This window comes from Acomys minous (assembly GCF_964271855.1).
Source record: "Acomys minous genome assembly, chromosome: 6".
NCBI lineage: Eukaryota > Metazoa > Chordata > Mammalia > Rodentia > Muridae > Acomys > Acomys minous.
In genome coordinates this window covers 127,884,430-127,903,872 of record NC_140487.1, presented here as the reverse complement: position 1 = coordinate 127,903,872, position 19,443 = coordinate 127,884,430, and the positions used below count along the sequence as shown (strand labels likewise).

The following is a 19,443-nucleotide window of genomic DNA, read 5'->3' as shown; positions in this document are numbered from 1 at the left end:
GTAAGTCACAGCCTGGCCGTGCCCTCACCCACACAGCCTGTGCCCAGCTAGAAAGAGCCTTCATAAGCAACCAGAACTCTGAGCCACCGGGTGCCTCGTGCTCACGTTGGCAAAGGAGATTTGAGAGTACACTGGAGCGTACCCAATGGGAAGTCACTGGAATCTGTCTCCTAGGAGACTCCTGGTCGGGGTCTTGACACTGAGTACCTCCTGTCCTTTTCAGCAGAGCGGAATGAAACAATATAAAATGGGCTCGTTTCCTTGCCTTTCTTCATAAGTTCTGAAGAGGACCTCCTTCCCTGCGGTTAGCAGCCGGATGAGGCCGGTGCGAGTGATGGCTCAGCAGGCACAGCCGAGCCTCAGGGCCTGAGTTGACTCCCTGAGACCCGCATGCGTGGTGCGAGGAAGACATTTTCATAAGTTGTCCTGTGAGCTCCACACTTTGCCCCCTAATATACACAAAAATAAACATAATAAAATTTGTTTTAATTTAAAAATAAACAGTTCGGGGGGAGGGGAGGGCTGAGGAGACAGCTCAGCAGTTAGGAGTACTTGCTATTTGAGAGCAGAGGTTCTCAACCTTCCTGAGGCTGCGACCCTTTGATACAGTTCTTCGTGTTGTGGGGACACACACACACACACACACACACACACACACACACACACACACACACACACAACCGTAAAATGATTTTCTTTGCTACTTCCGTAACTGTGATTTTGCTACCGTTACAAATTGTACTGTAAGTATCTGATTTGCAGGATATAGGAATGTGTAACCCTTATAAAAGGATCATTTGACCCCCCCAAAGTGTCATAACCCACAGGTCCTCGAGGTTCCCAGCCCCCACCTGGCAGCTTTCAGCTCCAGTTCCAGGGGGCCCAACCCAGGTCAAGTGGCCACCTCAGGCCAGCCCCTCGACGGTGGCGGCCGCGTCAGTCCTAATCTCTCTCTCCTAGATCTACTACCAAGTCATCAAGGACATTGAGCCTGGAGAGGAGCTGCTGGTGCACGTGAAGGAAGGCGCCTACGCCCTGGGTGTCATGGCGCCCAGCCTGGATGGTAAGACCCTCCTGAGCCGTGACCCTGAATCCCCACCCACCTGGGAGAACAGCGTGGGCTCCACCCCTGCACGCTGCCTGCTGGGAGCAGGTACTGACAGCTGGTGCCCTGGCTGAATTTCTGCAGACCCCAAGTGTTCTCCACAGGTGCCCATTGCTGCAATAAAGGCCATGGCCTTTTTTTTTTTTTTTTTTTTCCGAGACAGAGTCAAGGTTAGGGTTAGGGTTAGGGTTAGGGTGTGTAGCCTTGGCTGTCCTGGACTTGCATTGTAGACCAGGCTGGCCTCAGACTCACAGGGATCCACCTGCCTCTGTCTCCCGAGTGCTGGGATGAAAGGCGAGCGCCACCACCGCCCGGCTTCAGCCTGCTTTCTTGTACGGCCCAGACTACCGGCCTTTGCAAATCAATCATTAATTAGGAAAGTTCTCCATAGGCTTTGCCTATGGGACAATTAAGTGGAGGCATGCTATCAATCCAGGTTCCCTCTTCCCAGGTGACTCTTGTATTTGGTAACTCTATCAAGTTACCAAAAGAAAAGCCAACCAATGAGCCCCTCAGCCCCTCAGCCCTGAGACTGAGACCACTCCCTTTCCTTGGGGCCTCGAGCACATCCTGAATTTAAGAGCCACTTGAGGCAACGTAGGCAAATTGGTATTATTCTTAATTATATTTATATAGTGTCAGTGACCCAGAAAACTAATCATTGTGTGTATATGCATGTGTGTGTGTATATGCATGTGTCCACATATGTGTGCAGGTATGTGTACACATTTGTGCTCAGGCATATAGAGGCATATGGTTGATGTTGGAAACAAGCTCACCAGTTTGGATAGTCTAGCTAGCTAGCTTAGCAGGGGACCACTATCTCGACATCCTGGGCACTGGGGGTTGCAAGCAGGTTGCCACATTTACCTGGGTTTTTTGTGGGACCTGGGGCTCCAAACTCCAGTCCTCACACTTGTGAGGCAGGCCCTTTACCCACTGAGCCATCTCCTCAGCCTCCGCATGATGTTTCAAGTGTATTCCCCCCCGCCCCAGACCAGGTTTCTGTATGTAATAGCCCTGCTTATCCTGGGCTTGCTTTGTAGACCAGGCTGGCCTCAAACTCACAATGATCCACCTGCTTTTACACTGCTGGGATTAAAGGGGTGTGCAACCATACCTAGCTTTCAAGTGTACTTTTGGGGGGTGATTTTGAGACAGGGTTTCTCTGTGTAGCCTTGGCTGTCCTGGGCTCGCTTTGTAGACCAGGCTGGCCTTCAAGTGTACTCTTATTACAAGCTTTCTATAGACCCCAGTCTAGCTTGGTGCTTGGAAGCGATTCTGGTCTATATAAGAGGAGAAAGTAACCAGGCTGTCTCTAAAAGTGAGGCCCACTAATAATTAAAGGTTCTAGAGAGACACAGGGGAGATTTTATCAGGTCAGGACCAAGCTGAGAGCTAAAATGGACCCCACAGTAGGATGCAAGTTGGCTACCCATCCGTTAGGGTGTGTCCAGCAGGCTCTCCTGCCCGACAGTGTAAACCTAGGCACCTCTGAGATGATGCTAGAGAGAAAACCAGTGTCACACACTCTGAGTGTTCCAAGGCATGGACTTACACTCCCCGAGTCTGTGTCTGTCTAGTTGGGGCCCTGGCACAGCCACTTTCAAGAGATCAATGTTGGTAGTGAAAGGTGGGTCTGCTGGCCCTCCGTTGTCATTTCTGGGGGAGGGGGGTTGTTCCTGTGTGTGCAGGGGAGGTACATGTGTGTGGGTGTGCACACAGAGGTCAGAGGTCACCCTTGGCTGTCATTCATCTGATGCTGCCTACCTTGTTTTTAAGATAAGGTCTCTTGCTAGCTTGGAGCTTGTAGTGGTTAGGCAGGGCTGGATGGCCAGCTCTGGGATTAGTGTCTTGTTGGCACAGTTACTGAGTTATCTTCCCAGCCCTCGTGCGTATCTTCCTTTTTTTTTTTTTAGGATGAGCTGCCAGGAAACAGAAAAATATTGTCTCCTAGATACTTCTAGAACCTAGAATAAACCCCATTCCTTTCTCCATAAGGCCAGTGCCTTAGACACAAGGATTCCTCAATGAAGACCGGGGTGGCGGGGGTCGGGGGAGCTGAGCTGGGTGTGGTGGCGCACGCCTTTAATCCCAACACATGGCAGATTGCTGTGAGTTCGAGGCCAGCCTGGTCTACCAAGCAAGTCCAGGACGGCCAAGATAACATAGAGAAACCCTGTCTCAGAAAACAAAACAAAACAAACAAACCAAAAAAGACCAGGTTGCTGGACACTCACTGGATTCAGGAAGGCCCTGCAGCCACACCTGTAGAACTCAGCCTCAGTTTATCTGTTGACCCTACAAGCCTGCCATGACCAGAGTGCCTCCGTTTTGTTTTGGTTTTTAATTGGTTTAGTTTTGTTTTTCCCTGTAGCAATGTATATCTCTAAGTTTCTAGACAAGAAATTGGGGTAGAAGGACCATTTCACCAGCCAGATCCTCTCTGTCTACTCCTCTAAATTTTGGATTTAATTGGGTCGCCGAGAAAACAGAAATAAATTGCCAAGACTTGTTCAGCAAGAGGGAGGCTTCACTTTCCTTAAGATGATTGTTGAAAGGCCCTGTGAGTCTGGGCCAGCCCTGAGAGCCACAACAGATAGATCTGAGCCCAGGGGAGAGTCCGCAGCTGTGCAGTCACACTTGCACAGTGAAATGTCTTCCTTCCAAAAGGTTTTCTTAAAAGCCTTGATTCTTGTCCCCCTACACACACACACACACACACACACACACACACACACACACACACACACCTCCCACTCGCAACATTAAATAACCCACTCTGCATTTCCCTAATAACTGATCAAACATTTGTGAGCTAATTACTTTCCACACATAATAGTCCTGACATCAAATATTTGACTTTTCTAACGTCTGCTGTCAAGATCACTCTTTTGCCACCCCAACAGCTACCCACAGCACACACCCTTGTTAAAACTCCGAATCGCACAGAAAGAGAATGCAAGCGTGTCCCTCACTAAGATAATTATCATAAAAAAAAAATCTTTTATCCCAGCCCTGGCTAAATGCAGCCAGCCCCTTATCGCCACAGGGATTTGGAGCAGGCTCTTGAGCGCTTTTGAACTGGAGTTGCAGATTAGGATGCGGGTGCTGCCTCGTAATTGTGAACCCCTCGGTCTCAAAGCCATTAGGCATGGCTTTGCTCTCTGTTACGTCTCTGTTCAGCCTCGAACGCTGCTGATGGAACTTGGGCTAGACAGGCAAGGCGCAGGGTTGACAGGCAGGTGCTGGTGTGGTATAATTTGGGCAGAAGGTTAATCTCCCCCAGCCCAGGACCCCCACCACAGTTAGAAAAGCGTTTCTCTCCCAGTTGTGCTTTTGTGGGGGAATCTGGAGGCCTGGGTGGGGCCGTGGTGGTGAGGTTGGCGTGGAAGCCCTGGTTTGCCTAATCATGGACAAGGGCGCAGGAGCCCTGCACCCATCCCTCGCAGGTGACCAGAAGGACAGCGCAGGCCGCTCCCTAGTCACGTGACCTTACTGTGTTTTGATTATTGGATGGAGGAGGAAGGCTTGTTTTTCCTGAGAAGCACTTGCTCTTTTGTTTGCATCCAAACCCCTCTCTTCATTTAGAAAGCCTCCTGAGGACCCACTTCCCTTCTCCAAGATGTGGCCATTGTACAGTGTGCACAGGAAAGGCACGGGCTGGGGGGGGCAGGGCGGGGGGGGTGTGCTGTAATAGACATCAGTATAAGCTGCCCTTTCTGCAGTTCCTTAAATGGAATTCTGTGTGCTGGGAAAAAAAGAAAAGGCCATGCAGCAAGTTCCAGGTGTGTGCCCAAGGCCGGCTCTCCCTGTCTGGAAGGACAGAAGAGACTCTCCTGCCCGACTCGCCAGACAGACTAGGCTTAGGCATGCATGCCCTGGCCCTGTCCGGCTACGGAGTCGGAAGGCATGGGGCCGAGGAGGAGGGTGACACTGCCATCCCTTCCGGGGTGACTACTTGAGTGAGAGTCGAGCTGGATTTTCTTATTAAATCCCCTATGTTTAAGGTTTTAAGCTCAAGGCCTGATATGGTGGCACATGACTTTAATCCTCACACTCACCATGTGGGGCTTTGTGAGTTCAAGGCCAGCCTGGTTTACATAGAGAATTCTAGGCCAGTCAGGGGTACATAATGAGACCCTGTCCACAAACAACTTTTCAAAGTTTATTTAAAAGTAAGACAATTTTCTGGGCAGCGGTGGTGCATGCCTTTAATCCCAGCACTCAGGAGGCAGAGGCAGGTGGATCAATGTGAGTTCGAGGCCAGCCTGGACTACAATGCAAGTCCAGAACAGCCAAGGCTACACAAAGAATCCCTGTCTCAAAAACCAAAAAAAAAAAAAAAAGATAATTTTAAGGCCAAATTCCAACCAAGTTAGAACGTGAAGCCTTAGCCAGCCAGCAGTACAGCCAGCGATGTTATGCTCCTCTTGGAATAACCGTGATTTTTCTTCGCTGAGTCTAGAAAAGACCGGTAGAAGCGAGAACTTCTCGGTCCTGCCTTCCTACAATTGTCATGTCCCTTTTCCAGCTCTGCAGAGCTGCCATGTGTTCTGTGATAGCACGTGCCTAGTGTGCCCAGACACAGGATCCTTCCTGGTGGGGCCCTGACTCTGAAGACCAGGGTTGGCGTGAAGGGTCACGTGAACGCCTTTAAACTCTCATGGGGTCTGGATGTCGGCCTCATAACCCCTCTGTAGGAAGCCAGGGCCCCGACTGCCCCACATCTCACACCCAAATAGTGGAAAGGGCCAGCCACAGCGCACCCGTGATAAAGCAGGGACACAGGCCATCAGGGCATCGCCTTGGGCAGAGGGTCTCAGCCCCTCCACAGAGTGCCCAGCGAGCCTTGGCTTTGCCGAACTTGCTAATGTGAACGGGCATTCCTGTTCACAGTATTCACAGCCCACTGCTCTGAGGAGAGCCTCTGCTTGAGTTGTATTTCACTCCCTCTGTAGACATGGAAGGCGGTTACTCTGTGTGTGACTCGCCTGTGCCTACCTCCTCCCCGCCCTATCCTGTGAGTCATGTGGTCCCACTCTGGCACCTCAGGAGGAGCTGGGACCTTCTCTGGGGATGTTAGGGGTAGAGATCCCCAAGCCAAGGCAAGAATACAGCCCTCACTCCCCTAGCACAGCACAGCAGGCCTCCATGTGGGAAGGAATTGCACTGACTCACAGGGCCCTCAGCCCCTCATCTTTGCCTGACAGAGGCTCGCTGTGCGGCTAAGGCAAACCAGTGGGGCCAGGGTTCTCCGGATTATCTGGATCAGAATCACTGCCTGCCCAGTCATCCCTGAACACACACACACACACACACACACACACACACACACACACACACACACACGTCCATTCTCTGGAACCCCAGACATGACCAGCTGAGCGCACTGGTGTCACGCTGGGTGTCACTGCACAGGCTCAGCAGTGTATCTCATGCCCAGGCCTGCAGAGCCTCACCTTGGATTGGGTACCCACCGTTAGGAGTGCCAGGTACAACCCAGACAGGTACTTCAGTGTCACCTCTACGCTTCCACTCAGGGCAGCAGGGGAGGCTCTCTCCTCAGACTCCATGCTGTTCAGGACACAGAGAAGCTAAGCATGCCCTGTGGAGTCTGAGACAGTCCGAGGTTATGGTGGGACATGGAAACAGGAGCAGCACTGCCCCCGCCCTAACCTGCATCCCTGCCAGAGGCCAGGCCACTCCTCACGACCGTGTGCATCCACAGACATTCGCACATGCACACAGGTGCAAGCGTACCTCACCCCCCCCCACATACAAGCATTCATAAACACAGATGCACACATTAGCATGTGGGAGCAAACCCGTAACACACGCCCATTTGCATACATGCAAACATGTACACATACGCACAACTGCATAGCCAATAACACACATGTACACAGAAACACTTAACACGTAATTATTCATGTCTTCAGGGGTATGGAACATACAAAGTTGCATGAAGACCTTCATGAATGCGTACATGCTCAATTTTTTTATGCAGACATACATAAACACTGCATGATCAAATATGGAAATATGCTGACACATCATACGTAGTTATATATGTAAACATGCCCCCACACTCACGAGTAGGTGCACATGTGCACGTGCCCACTCGCCACAGTCTGGGTGCAGACGCCTAGGCCACACACACACACACCATTACATGAGCACACACATCCGCATGTAACTAAGGAGTGTACACAGAACACACACACTCGTGCTTGTGCCCACGCGTGCACATAAGCCCTCTTTGTGCAGGATCGAAGAGCAGGTGTTCTCTCTCCAGGCCTGGGTGAAAGCTGAAGGGCCTGCAGCGGCAGGAAGGTGGGGCGGGGCACAGAGACCCCGCCCTGCTTACAGCTCCAGGCTAATTGTTTGGCTTGGCACTGAGCTCGGGATGCCGCCTCATAAACTTAATAATAGCTGCCCCTCTTTAATTTGTTTGACCTTGACGACAATAATTTATTATATGCGATGGAGTTCTGCCTTCTTTTCTTTTTTTTTTTTTCCCCCTCTCCTAATTCATAAACAAAGCACTTGGCCTGGCTTCCTTCTTTCTCCGCTCTGAGGCAGGGCCTCCTTGACTCCACAGTGGCCTCTAGGGATACAGGGAGGAGCCTGACACTGCTCAGTGTTTCCACAGTGCGGAGATGGGGGTCCCCCAGTGTGACCTCTGCACCCCTAGGCAGCCAGGAGAGCTGGAAGAAAGCCGGGCAGGAGCAGCCGGGGTGGGTGGAAAACCTGGGGACACAGTGGGGGGGCTGCATCTCTGGGGTCCCCCTATCATCCAGGGGTGGACGTCTGGCTCTCTTGCCCACCTCTTTGCCCTCCCCCCCCACCCCCGGTCTTGCAGAGGAGCCCACGTTCCGCTGTGACGCGTGCGATGAGCTCTTCCCGTGCAAGCTGGACCTAAGGCGCCACAAGAAGTACAGGTGCAGCTCTGCGGGGGCCCAGCTCTACGAGGGCCTCGGAGAGGAACTCAAGCCAGAGGGCCTCGGCGGCGGGGGCAGCGATGGCCAAGCACATGAGTGCAAGGATTGCGAGAGGCTGTTCCCCAACAAGTACAGGTGCCGCCCTGCCCTTCCTCCCACCCTCTCTACTTGGCAGCCCCCTTCATCTCCAGCCCATCTTCCTGTCAGGCCCGGGCTTTAAGGCTAGGAGGCCAAGGGCTCCCTGTGCGCCACCTCCCTGCTGTGGGAACGGAGTGCGTGCACATGGCTGGAAACGCCAGATATTTTCTGGTTCTTACCACAAAGGGCCTGGCCCCCAGCAGGAAGAGCACAGGACCTGGTGTGCAGGCCACTGGCACTGCTGACTTACATAGTCAGGGCTGTGGAGACAACCCGGAAGACAGGAAGGGCACAGGCCAGCATGGGTCTTGCCACCATTTGGCTCGAGTGCTACTTTTGAAATAAGGCCCCCAATCTGGGAGTCACAGGGCCACAGGACAGCAGCCACTGTGGAGGGGATGGACAGCAGCCTGGCTTGGCGCTCTGGACATCCACAGCCCTTCTCAGTGGACCCAGGAAATGATCCTCCGGGGCCCTCATTGCTAGCTGCCTGGAAGGGACTCGAGAGGCAAAGGGAGCCTTGCGTGCGCTCAGCTGCGGGGCAACCACACACAGGCAGCTGAGCAGGCCCAGCCTGCCCTTCTCTGTCCTAAGGCCTGGCAGCGGTGAGGGCTCCAGGCACTTGAGGACCTATATGATCCCCGGTCTGTGGGTAGGAGAGCCGGACCTCTGGCCCAGTGCTCTGAGGAGTGGAGGAGGCTGGGAACTTTCCCAGGCTAAGTGCCCTGGCATTGAAGAGTTTGCTCGGGACAGCCTTACAAAGTCAGGGCAGAACCCGTCAAGCCGCTAACGGGTGGGGATTTACCACCAATCCTATCACAGACTCCCCCGCGGGGGGGGGGGGGGGGCGGTGGACGCTCTGCCCTGAATGAACAGATGAAGGAAAGCTAGCGTGTGGGCAAATCCCGCCTGAGCGCGCTGAGAACTGGCTGAGGAGGGTCCGTGTTTTCTTTACATAAACACATAAATCACAATTAACAACAGGGAAAAGATACAATCTCTGGGAGCTCGAGGAGCAGGCGTTTCTGCTCTAAACGGATGGCTGGGCCCCGTAATTAACGGGCCGTGATATATTACTGCTTTGCTCATGAAGATTAACGGTCATCCTGGGGACAGGAGAGGCAGAGTCCCCCGGGGGAGGAGGGGATTAGGAGTTGCTAGTGCAGCCAAGAGGAGCAGGCCCCTCAGAGCAGCTGTTCTCACCACTGTAACACAGCTCAGTCAAGAACCTCTCCAGCACTGCCCACCACTGTATTTGGTCAGCCAGCAAGCCTCTCAGAGGGGCTGACTTAAATCATGGCCTCTGTCATACTGTGGAACTTAAAACAGTGTTGATAGCCCAAACCCCAGTCTCCTGGGCCCGGGCTTAGCTCTATTTTTTTTTTTTTTTTTTTTTTTTACGATGTGTGGTACAGGCTGGCCTCAAGCTCGAAGTTCTCCTGCCTCAGCCTCCTGGATGTTGGAATTAGAGTTGTGTGCCACAGCGTCAGACCCAAGCTCAGCCCTAATGTTGGGTCATCTGACAAGTGTCTAGGGTCCCACTGTGCTCCTGGCTGGCTGGGGAGTGGGCAGCCTTGAGCGAAGGTGCCCGAGGCACCGGCTTCCTCCTCTGACATGGGAAGACTGTCTCTGAGCTCATTCCCAAGAAAGAGGAAGAGTATGAACCCGCTGCCAACATGCACTCCCATCCTCCTGTGGCCTGATGGGGTAGGGCACCCCCTCTTCCAGACAAAGGGACCCTAGAGTGACCCCCCCATCCTCTGTACACAGCTTGGAGCAACATATGATTGTCCACACGGAGGAGCGTGAGTACAAGTGCGACCAGTGTCCCAAGGCCTTCAACTGGAAGTCCAACCTCATCCGTCACCAGATGTCCCACGACAGTGGCAAGCGCTTCGAATGTGAAAACTGTGTCAAGGTACCAGGCTCCTGCCCCCCAAGCCCCCCAACCCCCTACCCACCCCCACCCCCACCCCCGTGTAGAGCATGTGCTCACTCGCTCGTACACTCTTCTCCCACCCTACTGTGGAGCTCCTGAGAGATGCCCCCCCCCCCCGGGGTGGATTAGATGCGCCAGGGTCATTTAGCGTCCCTCCTCATTACTGGGAAGGGCAGGAAGTCTCAAAGATCACCAGACAGCCCTGAAGGGAAGTCAAGCCCAGAGCTGAGTCTTCTCCAGGGCAGCCCTGTGCCCGCTGCCAATGTGCGATGCTGAGGACTACAGGGGTGAAGCCCCCAGACCCAAGACCACACCGGGTAGTGCTCTAGAAAACACCTCAGGGTCACTAATAGGGAAACTGAGGCCAGGAGAGGTTCAGCATCCTGCTAAGGCCCTCTAGCAATCATTGCTACAGGAAAACCTCTCCCACCCAGCTCAGGGCAGGCGGGGGGGGGGGGGGGGGACAACAGGGGGCAGAGCCTTCATACCGCTAGGCAATGGTGGAGTTCAAGAAGGACATGCACCAATGGATCCTATCTCCCTCCCGCAGGTGTTCACGGACCCCAGCAACCTCCAGCGTCACATCCGCTCACAACACGTCGGTGCCCGGGCCCATGCCTGCCCTGACTGCGGCAAGACCTTTGCCACGTCCTCCGGCCTCAAACAACACAAGCACATCCACAGCACAGTGAAGCCATTCATATGTGAGTTGCCCAGCTCGGCCCCTCCGGCCCCTGCTGAGGACCCTCATCCATCCAGGAGTGTTCATAGTTGGTCTTAGTTGGGCACAGGGCATGTGGCACCATGCCGGACCCTGGTTGGCTAGCCTCCTCTGAGTTTACAGACATGCCTCCCTCCCCTTCCCACACCCCACAGCTCTGAGTTTCCTGGCAGCATCTGTAGGAAGGTAGTAAGTAAGAGGACGTTCTAATGATGGAGATTTCTGCAGATGGGGACAGTTGCTGTTCCTCCCTGTGTCCTCCTAGTTGAGCCCCAAGCTGGACCTCTGAGTATGCCCGTCCCCGCTGACATGTTCTGAGCATCAGGCCTCCTAAAGATCTCCCGGCATCCGTGATTCGCCCTTTGTCTATGGTCTGGCCCATCTCTGCAACCTTGCCTTGACCAAGGGTAGCCAACTAAAAGGAAAGCCCTAGAAGTGGACAGGGGTGCCTATGATCGCGCCAGGCAGTTGGCGTCGCACACCTGTGTGAGACATGTTTGAAAGGCGAGGGGTATCGCCGTGTGCATCTCACAGGCCACGGAGTGTGCCTGAGGGGTGTAGGCAGCTTAGAAGGGAAACTACAATCCAGTGAAGGGGAGTCCAGTGACGTGGAAAATAGATACATATAAGCAAGCCTGTGTCTACCTCCCAAATGATACCTGGGTGTACAACCAATGTCTGGACACCCCCAGATGCTCACCTCCCTGAGCAGAGCCTGAGACAGCATCTCCCCCTGCCCCCGTGTGTGTGTGGTGTGGTGTGTGTGTGTGTATGTGTGGTGTGTGTGTATGTGTGTGGTGTATGTGTGTGTGTGGATGTGGTGTGTGGATGTGTGTGGTGTGTGTAGTATGTGTGGTATGTGTGTGGTGTGTGCATGTGTGTGGTATGTGTGTATGTGTATATGTGTGTGTGCATGTGTGTAGGTGTGTGTGTGTGTGGTGTGTATGTGTGTGTGGTGTATGTGCATGTGTGTGTGTGGATGTGTGTATGTGGTGTGTGTATGTGTGTGGTGTGTGTGTAGTATGTGTGGTATGTGTGTATGTGTATGTGTGTGTGGTGTGTGTGTGTGCATGTGTACATGTGGTGTGTGTATGTGTGTGTGTGTGGTGTGTGGTATGTGTGCATGTGTGGTGTGTGTATGTGTGTATGTGTGTGTGTGTGTGTGTGTGTGTGTGATGTGTGCTCCTGCCTAGGTCCCTTCCTGTTCTGGTAAATCCATCGTGCTTTGCTCCTCACACTCGGAACAACACGGCAGCCAGGACTTCCTGTCCATTCCTGAAGCAGCCACCTTCTTTGGATGGCTCTGAGCTGGCTGGCAGCCAGTCTCAACACCTAGGACCTGGGACCTGACCAGGTGTCTCTGTAACCCTCATACCACAGAGCCCCCTTCTCCAGGATGAGCATAGGTGGAGACCAAGGGTCCCTCTGTCCCAGAAGCCTCTCTAAATGGAATAGTTGCTTATGATGACACCAGCAGGTGATATCTGGGGTACCTCCGGGGTCTCAGGGGTGTCTAGTCTCCCTCACTAACCCGACTCAGGGTCTGACTTACGGTCGGGGCGGGGGGGGAGGGGTGACCAGGAGTAGGGGAGGGTTATTTATAGGCCACCTAAATATGGTGCCGTCTCCCAGAACAGCACCCCAAAAAAGGTAAGATTTAATTAAATGAAGCAAAATTTGTCTCCTTTCAGCCAGAAAATGCCCCACCATGATGGCCAGGAGGGCAGGGCAGCTAATATAAATAGGCATCGTGATTAAAGCGTGTGATTAGTCTCAGAGAAAAGACGCCACAGACAGAGTGGCAGATTGGGATTTGCTGAGGGCAGGAGAGCAGGAGACAGGCTACAGTCACTGTTTCCACCATTCCGCAGAAAGCAAACTGTCCTGTAGGAGAGTCACCATGCACACGCGCGTGTGTATGTGTGTGTGTGTGTGTGTGTGTGTGTGTGTGTGTGTGTGTGTGTGTGTGAGTGGGAAGAGAGAGAGAAAGATAGGCCAGTGTGGAGGAATGCGCAACATACACAGGTATGCCTCCTCCTTTCTTCACCTTGTGGAAATAGCCGTCGCCGAGGTTACCACCTTGAGGCGAGTCTTGTGGACACTCTGAGGTAGCCACCTCCTAGCCACCAGTGAGACTCTGGTGTTGTGTGTCCTTGCTCTGCCCTTACCCCGCCCGGACCACAGACAGCCTCCCAGTGGCTTCCAAGGAGCTTAGTGTAGGCATTAGCCATACTCCAGGGCAAGAATCAGCAACCAGTAAGGATGCTGTACTTCTCAGCACAGAAGGCGGAGGCACCACGCCCCGCCCCGGCCGGGACCCCAGGGAAGTCCAGGCTGGTCCCTGGAGGCTGGCTTCATGGTGTGGGACACCTGCACACCACCCCGCCCCGGGCCTTCCTCTGTACCTGGCGTTCCTGGTGACCTCACTCTGCCTTCCTCTGTGCTTGCCTCCTGTGGGTGTTTTTCTAGGTGAGGTCTGCCACAAGTCATACACGCAGTTCTCCAACCTGTGCCGGCACAAGCGGATGCACGCCGACTGCCGGACCCAGATCAAGTGCAAGGACTGCGGGCAAATGTTTAGCACTACCTCCTCCCTCAACAAGCACCGGCGCTTCTGCGAGGGCAAGAACCATTACACGCCAGGCAGCATCTTCACCCCGGGCCTGCCCTTAACCGCCAGCCCTGTGATGGACAAGACGAAACCCTCCCCTACCCTCAACCATGGCGGTCTAGGCTTCAACGAATACTTCCCCTCCAGACCTCACCCTGGGAGCCTGCCCTTCTCAGCCGCCCCTCCGGCCTTCCCCACACTCACGCCAGGCTTCCCCGGCATCTTCCCTCCGTCCTTGTACCCACGGCCACCTCTGCTACCTCCCACGCCACTGCTTAAGAGCCCCCTGAACCACGCGCAGGACGCCAAGCTCCCCAGCCCGCTGGGAAACCCAGCCCTGCCCCTCGTGTCTGCGGTCAGCAACAGCGGCCAGGGCGCCACGTCAGCCGCGGGGCCGGAGGAGAAATTCGACGGCCGCTTGGAAGACACATACGTGGAGAAAGTCAAGACCAGGAGCCCCGACATGTCCGACGGCAGTGACTTCGAGGATATCAACACCACGACGGGGACAGACCTGGAGACCACCACGGGCTCGGGCTCAGACCTGGACAGTGATGTGGACAGTGACCGAGACAAGAGTAAGGACAAAGGCAAGGCAGCAGAGAGCAAACCTGAGTTTGGGGGCGGATCCGTGCCCCCTGGAGCCATGAACAGCGTGGCAGCCGAGGTGCCAGCCTTCTACTCACAGCACTCGTTTTTCCCGCCACCCGAGGAACAGCTGCTGACGGCCTCGGGAGCTGCCGGCGACTCCATCAAGGCCATCGCGTCCATCGCTGAGAAGTACTTCGGCCCCGGCTTCATGAGCATGCAGGAGAAGAAGCTGGGCTCCCTGCCCTACCACTCCGTGTTCCCTTTCCAGTTCTTGCCCAACTTCCCCCACTCCCTCTACCCCTTCACGGACCGAGCCCTCGCCCACAACTTGCTGGTCAAGGCCGAGCCAAAGTCACCCAGGGATGCCCTCAAGGTGGGTGGCCCCAGCGCAGAGTGCCCCTTCGACCTCACGACCAAACCAAAAGAGGCCAAACCTGCCCTGCTCGCGCCCAAGCTTCCCCTGGCCCCCTCGTCCAGCGGCGAGGAACAGCCGCTGGACCTGAGCATCGGCAGCAGGGCCCGGGCGAGCCAGAACGGGGGCAGCCGCGAACCCAGGAAGAATCACATCTATGGGGACCGGAAGCCGGGGGCCTTGGAGGGGCTGCCTAAGGTGTGCCCGGCACAGCTGCCCCAGCAGCCCTCCCTGCACTACGCCAAGCCCTCGCCGTTCTTCATGGACCCCATCTACAGGTATTAACATGGCCTGCCCTCACTCTCACTCCCCCCACCCCGGGGGCGCACGCGCCCGTGGAGCTGGGCAAGGGCTCTGGTTCTCTCTTTCTCTCTCAACCTGCTAACTCAAGGCTGTTATTCTATGCACATTTGTTGGCATCAGGGAAGGGAGGTGCCTCAGCCCACGGGGATCCATGCCCCCCTCAAGTGGACCCTTGCTAGGAAGGGCAGGATTCCCACCTTCAGGACCTGTGTGGTTCCTTTGCACTGATTACAACTCTGGCATTGAGCCGGGTGTGGTGGCGCGCGCCTTTAATCCCAGCACTTTGGGAGGCAGAGGCAGGCGTGTGTCTGTGAGTTTGAGGCCAGCGTGGTCTACAAATCAAGCCTAGGCCAGGCAGCTCTGGCATCTTCCAGTCTGCTTTGAGCCTCTCTGTTAGACCCCTCTGGAGCCTCCTTCCCCATCAGTTGTCTTTTCTGGAACAAATCTCTGCCTCCCACCAAGGTCAGTGCACCCTACTCTTCTTGTTCCAGCCCCTGCAGCTCTGCTCTTCTGAGGCTGCCCTGTCACTCCACCCAACCCTAGAGCCACACGGGCGGGGGGGGGGGGGGGGCAGGGGCGGGGGGCGCGGCCTCAGTAGCCCAGAGAAAATCAGGAGAGTTGCTGGTCCCAGTGGGGTGCAATCCTTGCCTCCCTGATAATGGGCCCATTGAAGGACAAGTTTCACTTTAGTCTGTGACTTATAGAAAAGCGTTGAGCCTCCCAAAGAGGCAGCGGGCTTGGGAAGCCGGGTCAGGCTCCATGTTTGGGGCCGTTCTACTTTGTCAACTGAGGAAGTCACAGGGAATTAGAAGTGGGTAATCCTAAGTGGAGGGTTGTGCATTTGATGTTGACCCTACTCTGTCAGTGTGCTCTGTCAGGCACACCCCGCACGCATCAAGAGATGCTCAGGGAACAGGCCTGTGTGCCTGCTGTCTCCTTGGACAGGGATGGGCCCACAGTTCTGAAAGAGGCAAGCAGGCGGGGAGGATCTCAGGAGATAACATTGTGAGAGGCAGACTAGGCAGCTGCCACCCAGAGGGCATGGCCACCTCCACCCACAGGTACTCACTCAGGCCCCGGGCTGCGCCTTCCCCACCCAGACCATGCTTCTGTTTTCTGGCGGATTCTGGCTTCATAATCCCAGGAAACAAGAAAGATATCCATCAGGTGTTTCTTGGAAAATGTGCCTCCTTACAGCTTACATGAGGAAGGGCTGAGGCCCCAGAGGGGGCAGACAGGAGGGAATACTGGCCAGTGCTCCGCTGAGACAGGAAGCAAGAGGCACAAGCCACACCCATGGGTTGGTACAGAGCATAGCAGGTACTTAGAGACAAATAGAGCCTAACGTTCAGACTCTACCTAAGCCGCCTCCTCCTGGCCTTGCCTTCTGCCCGCTGCCTTCCCTGTAAGCCGCTGGAGGGCTGGCTGCACACGCCTCTAGAGATGGATGCACTCAAAAGAAACGGCAGCAAAGCACCTCAGAGTGGATGCTCTGCAGAGTGGGTCCAGCCAAGGTGGACACATAAGTGTTTCAGAATCACTGCCGGGTGAGAGCGCAGGGGACTGGGGCAGACCTTAGGAGGGTCCCGGGCTGCCACAATGTAGGCTCCAAAAAGATCCATAGCTGCTTGCCATGCGTCTCCTGTAAATCATCAATGCCCTCCTCTGGCTACTTGGGCCCTGTTCTCTGCCAGTGTCACCATCCCAAGATGATTGAAAGGCTGAATTCTTGCCACGAGAGACTGCTCCCTGTAGCAAGCAGGCCTGGTGACCTGAGTGAAGACCCAGGCTGACAAGTCCTGCCAAGAGCCAAGTGCCTTGGGATTCATTTCCAGCCCTACCCAAAGCCCTGCCTACAGCCACCCCACTTTTTGACTTCCTCACTGTCCCTGGAACAGGACTCGGGTCCTGGGAACCCAAAGCTATAGTGAGTCTCTGGTAACTTCCCCAGGGTAGACAGATGTCTGTTTATCACTCACATTGTGACCAGCAGGGACAAGGGTATTTGGGGTATAGGCTGCAAGCCCCTGGAGTGATGCAGTGTAACTTGTGGGTATGCTGGAGACCCTGAGGGTGGCCCCACCACACAGATATGCGAGCCAGTGGGTAGGAGGCTGGTGCACATGGAGCCTTCGGAGAACATTCTAGACTCTAGCACAAAAATGTTTCAATATGCACAGGAGATGCTAACTGTTTGAGGGGAGATGGGGTAAGTGTGCTAAGGAACTGCTGAGTGAGTAGTGGGCCAGTTGGAAAACTGGGGGTTCTGGGCAAGCGGGCAGGTAGGCCTTGCCCCCACTGTCCCGGATGCCCACCTCCTCAGCGGCCTCACAGTGAATCCGGCACAGGCATGCCGCTGAGGAACAAGGGACTCCGTGGGGTATGTAACCCTCTGTGTTGCTGTCCAGCAGGGTAGAAAAGCGGAAGGTGACAGACCCTGTGGGAGTCCTGAAAGAGAAATACCTGCGGCCGTCCCCACTACTGTTCCACCCCCAGGTAACAACCGCAGTGGGCATCTGAGATGGGTGTACGTGCAGACCCCCACCTGAGCAGGCTCTGGGACACAGAGGGGACTTTCTGAGATCCCCACGGGGCGCTGTGGAGCTGGAGGGCGCAGAGAAGGGGAGCTTCTCATAAAGAAACCCTTGTGGGCCAGGCGGTGGTGGCGCACGCCTTTATTCCTAGCACTTGGGAGGCAGAGGCAGGTGGATTGCTGTGAGTTCAAGGCCAGCCTAGTCTACAAAGGGAGTCCAGGACAGCCAAGGCTACACAGAGAAACCCTGTCTCGAAAAACCAAAAAAAGAAAAAAAAAAAAAAAAAAAAAAAAAAAAAACAAGAAACCCCTGAGTCTGTCTAGGGGCCTCTTGCCCGAGGGATCCCCATGCCTGGGGTGGGGAGGCGGGGTCAGGCCCTAAGCAAGGCCATACAACAGGGCAGGTGTCTAGAGAAGCAGACTTGGGCACAAGGAAACAGACACAGGGGCTAATGGTCCCCAGGTGGGTGACACCTCAGCGTGCTTCAGTGAAAGGACCAGAGAGAGGACTGGTCTTTGTGGAAAGAGGCAGAAGAGAGGCAAAGCAGGAAGGAGCCTTCTTCAGGACACAGAGGGGGGAACCCTGGAAACTTAGCAGCCTACACGTGGAGTATAGGTCCCTCTAGCCCACTAATGTCCCAGTCTGTGCCCTTAGGTCACGTGCTTCCTGGGAAAGGCACAGCCCAAGGCAAAGTCCTCCAAATGTCCTGTAACCCTGTGCCTGTGGCACGAGGTCTGGCCCCCTTCTATGAGCTGCAGGCCATAGTCCTTAGGCCTTTACCACCGAGAATCTTCAGGCCAAAACCCCCGTGTAGGGCTTTGTTCTTCCCTGAGCTTCCCGCCTTGGGTAAGCCCCGGTCTGTGAAACCTGCGCCCTGGCTGAGTTCACAGCTAAACTTAGAGCCTTCCATTGTTCCACTGGGCCTCGGAGTTTGGTTAATAGCTTCCCCCAATTTTCCCAGGGCCGGCTGGAAAGAGTCGACAAGCCAGCCAGGCGCATCCGGTGTTTGTGTTTGTGCTAGGAGCTCACGGGAACGTCTGATGGGGCAGAGCAGGCCAGGCAGGCAGGACCCACCCGGCCTGAGGAAGAGAGGCCTGTGGGGGGCCAGCTGCCCATTGTCCCTTCTGCCCACTGCTCCCATGGGCCTACCTCCTCTGCCTGCCCTTGTGGCACAGAGCCAGGATGAAGAGGCTGAGAGGACATGACTTATGGTCACCAATGAGACGGCCCGAGGCTAGGCTGTCTGTCACTCAGAAAGAGCCCGGTAACCATGGGAAGAAAGTTTCTGTAAAACAGGCATCGCTGCTACGAAGGGACACTAAATAGCCTGCACCCTCTGGTACCCAGCCCCATTCAAACGAAGTCCTTCTGGGCCTGAGCCTTTACAGGGTGCAGACAGAGTGGCCCTGCCCAAAAGCAGGCCCTTACCAAGCCTGGGAGCCTTAGGGAGTCTCCATGTTCATAGGCAACCATTAAGACCTGCAGGGAGGTGGGCACTTATCTCTGTGCCAGGGACCTCGGCATCACCCCCTGGGTGGGTGGCAGCCTAGTGACCAAGACGGTTTCCCTCTGCCCGTGGCCTCTGAGCATGGGCTGCAAAGAGTGGACATGGTGTGTTCCAATTAGGGTCACGTGTTGGTCCCATCTCAACAGGGCAAAGCCCGAATCTCTGCAGCCTGTGCAGAGCTGCCCAGTGGCCCAGCGGCCAAGGGGAGGCCTCGCCATCGTGGCTGGGCATAGTGTCTACTCATCAGCCACTTTCTATGGGTTTTTGTCCCTATTGGTGTTTCCCCAGATGCCACATGTCCCTCCCTACCCACTGTGTTATGAGGCTTCTAAGGGGCAGTAGCACAAAGCCCTCTGTTCCCTGTTGTCAGTGCCCAGCGAACAATCCATAAAGATGGTCAGGGCATTTCAACAAGGTGCCAGTTGGCTGAGTGGCTGGAGCCATGCAGAAGGGTCAGTCAGTCAGTCAGTCATGTGACATGCTGCCTTTGTTCACCCATGAGCAGCTGGTCCCAGATTCTGACATCGGTGAGCAAGTGCCTTGTGCAGGGTGGGGGTGAGGGTGGAAGGGCAGCACTAAGCAACAAACACTCCCCAGAGGCAGCTGGCCATGAGCGAGGAACCTCGAGTCACACCTTG

The 19,443-nt window shown here is 55.0% G+C and overlaps 1 protein-coding gene across 10 annotated transcripts in view; it reads left to right on the top strand.

Moving 5' to 3' along the window:
* Positions 1-19,443, top strand: part of PRDM16 (PR/SET domain 16) — a 327,469-nt gene that overhangs the window by 287,983 nt on the left and 20,043 nt on the right. For 6 of the 10 annotated variants that reach the window (XM_084784692.1, XM_084784688.1, XM_084784686.1 and 3 more), the window contains 6 exons: positions 961-1,063; positions 7,971-8,184; positions 9,958-10,105; positions 10,677-10,830; positions 13,317-14,739; positions 17,173-17,260. In XM_084784692.1, the coding sequence (XP_084640818.1) occupies positions 961-1,063; positions 7,971-8,184; positions 9,958-10,105; positions 10,677-10,830; positions 13,317-14,739; positions 17,173-17,260 (2,130 nt within the window). The remainder of the gene's footprint in view (positions 1-960; positions 1,064-7,970; positions 8,185-9,957; positions 10,106-10,676; positions 10,831-13,316; positions 14,740-17,172; positions 17,261-19,443) is intronic. The other 4 variants (XM_084784691.1, XM_084784690.1, XM_084784689.1 and 1 more) reach the window with 1 other exon arrangement.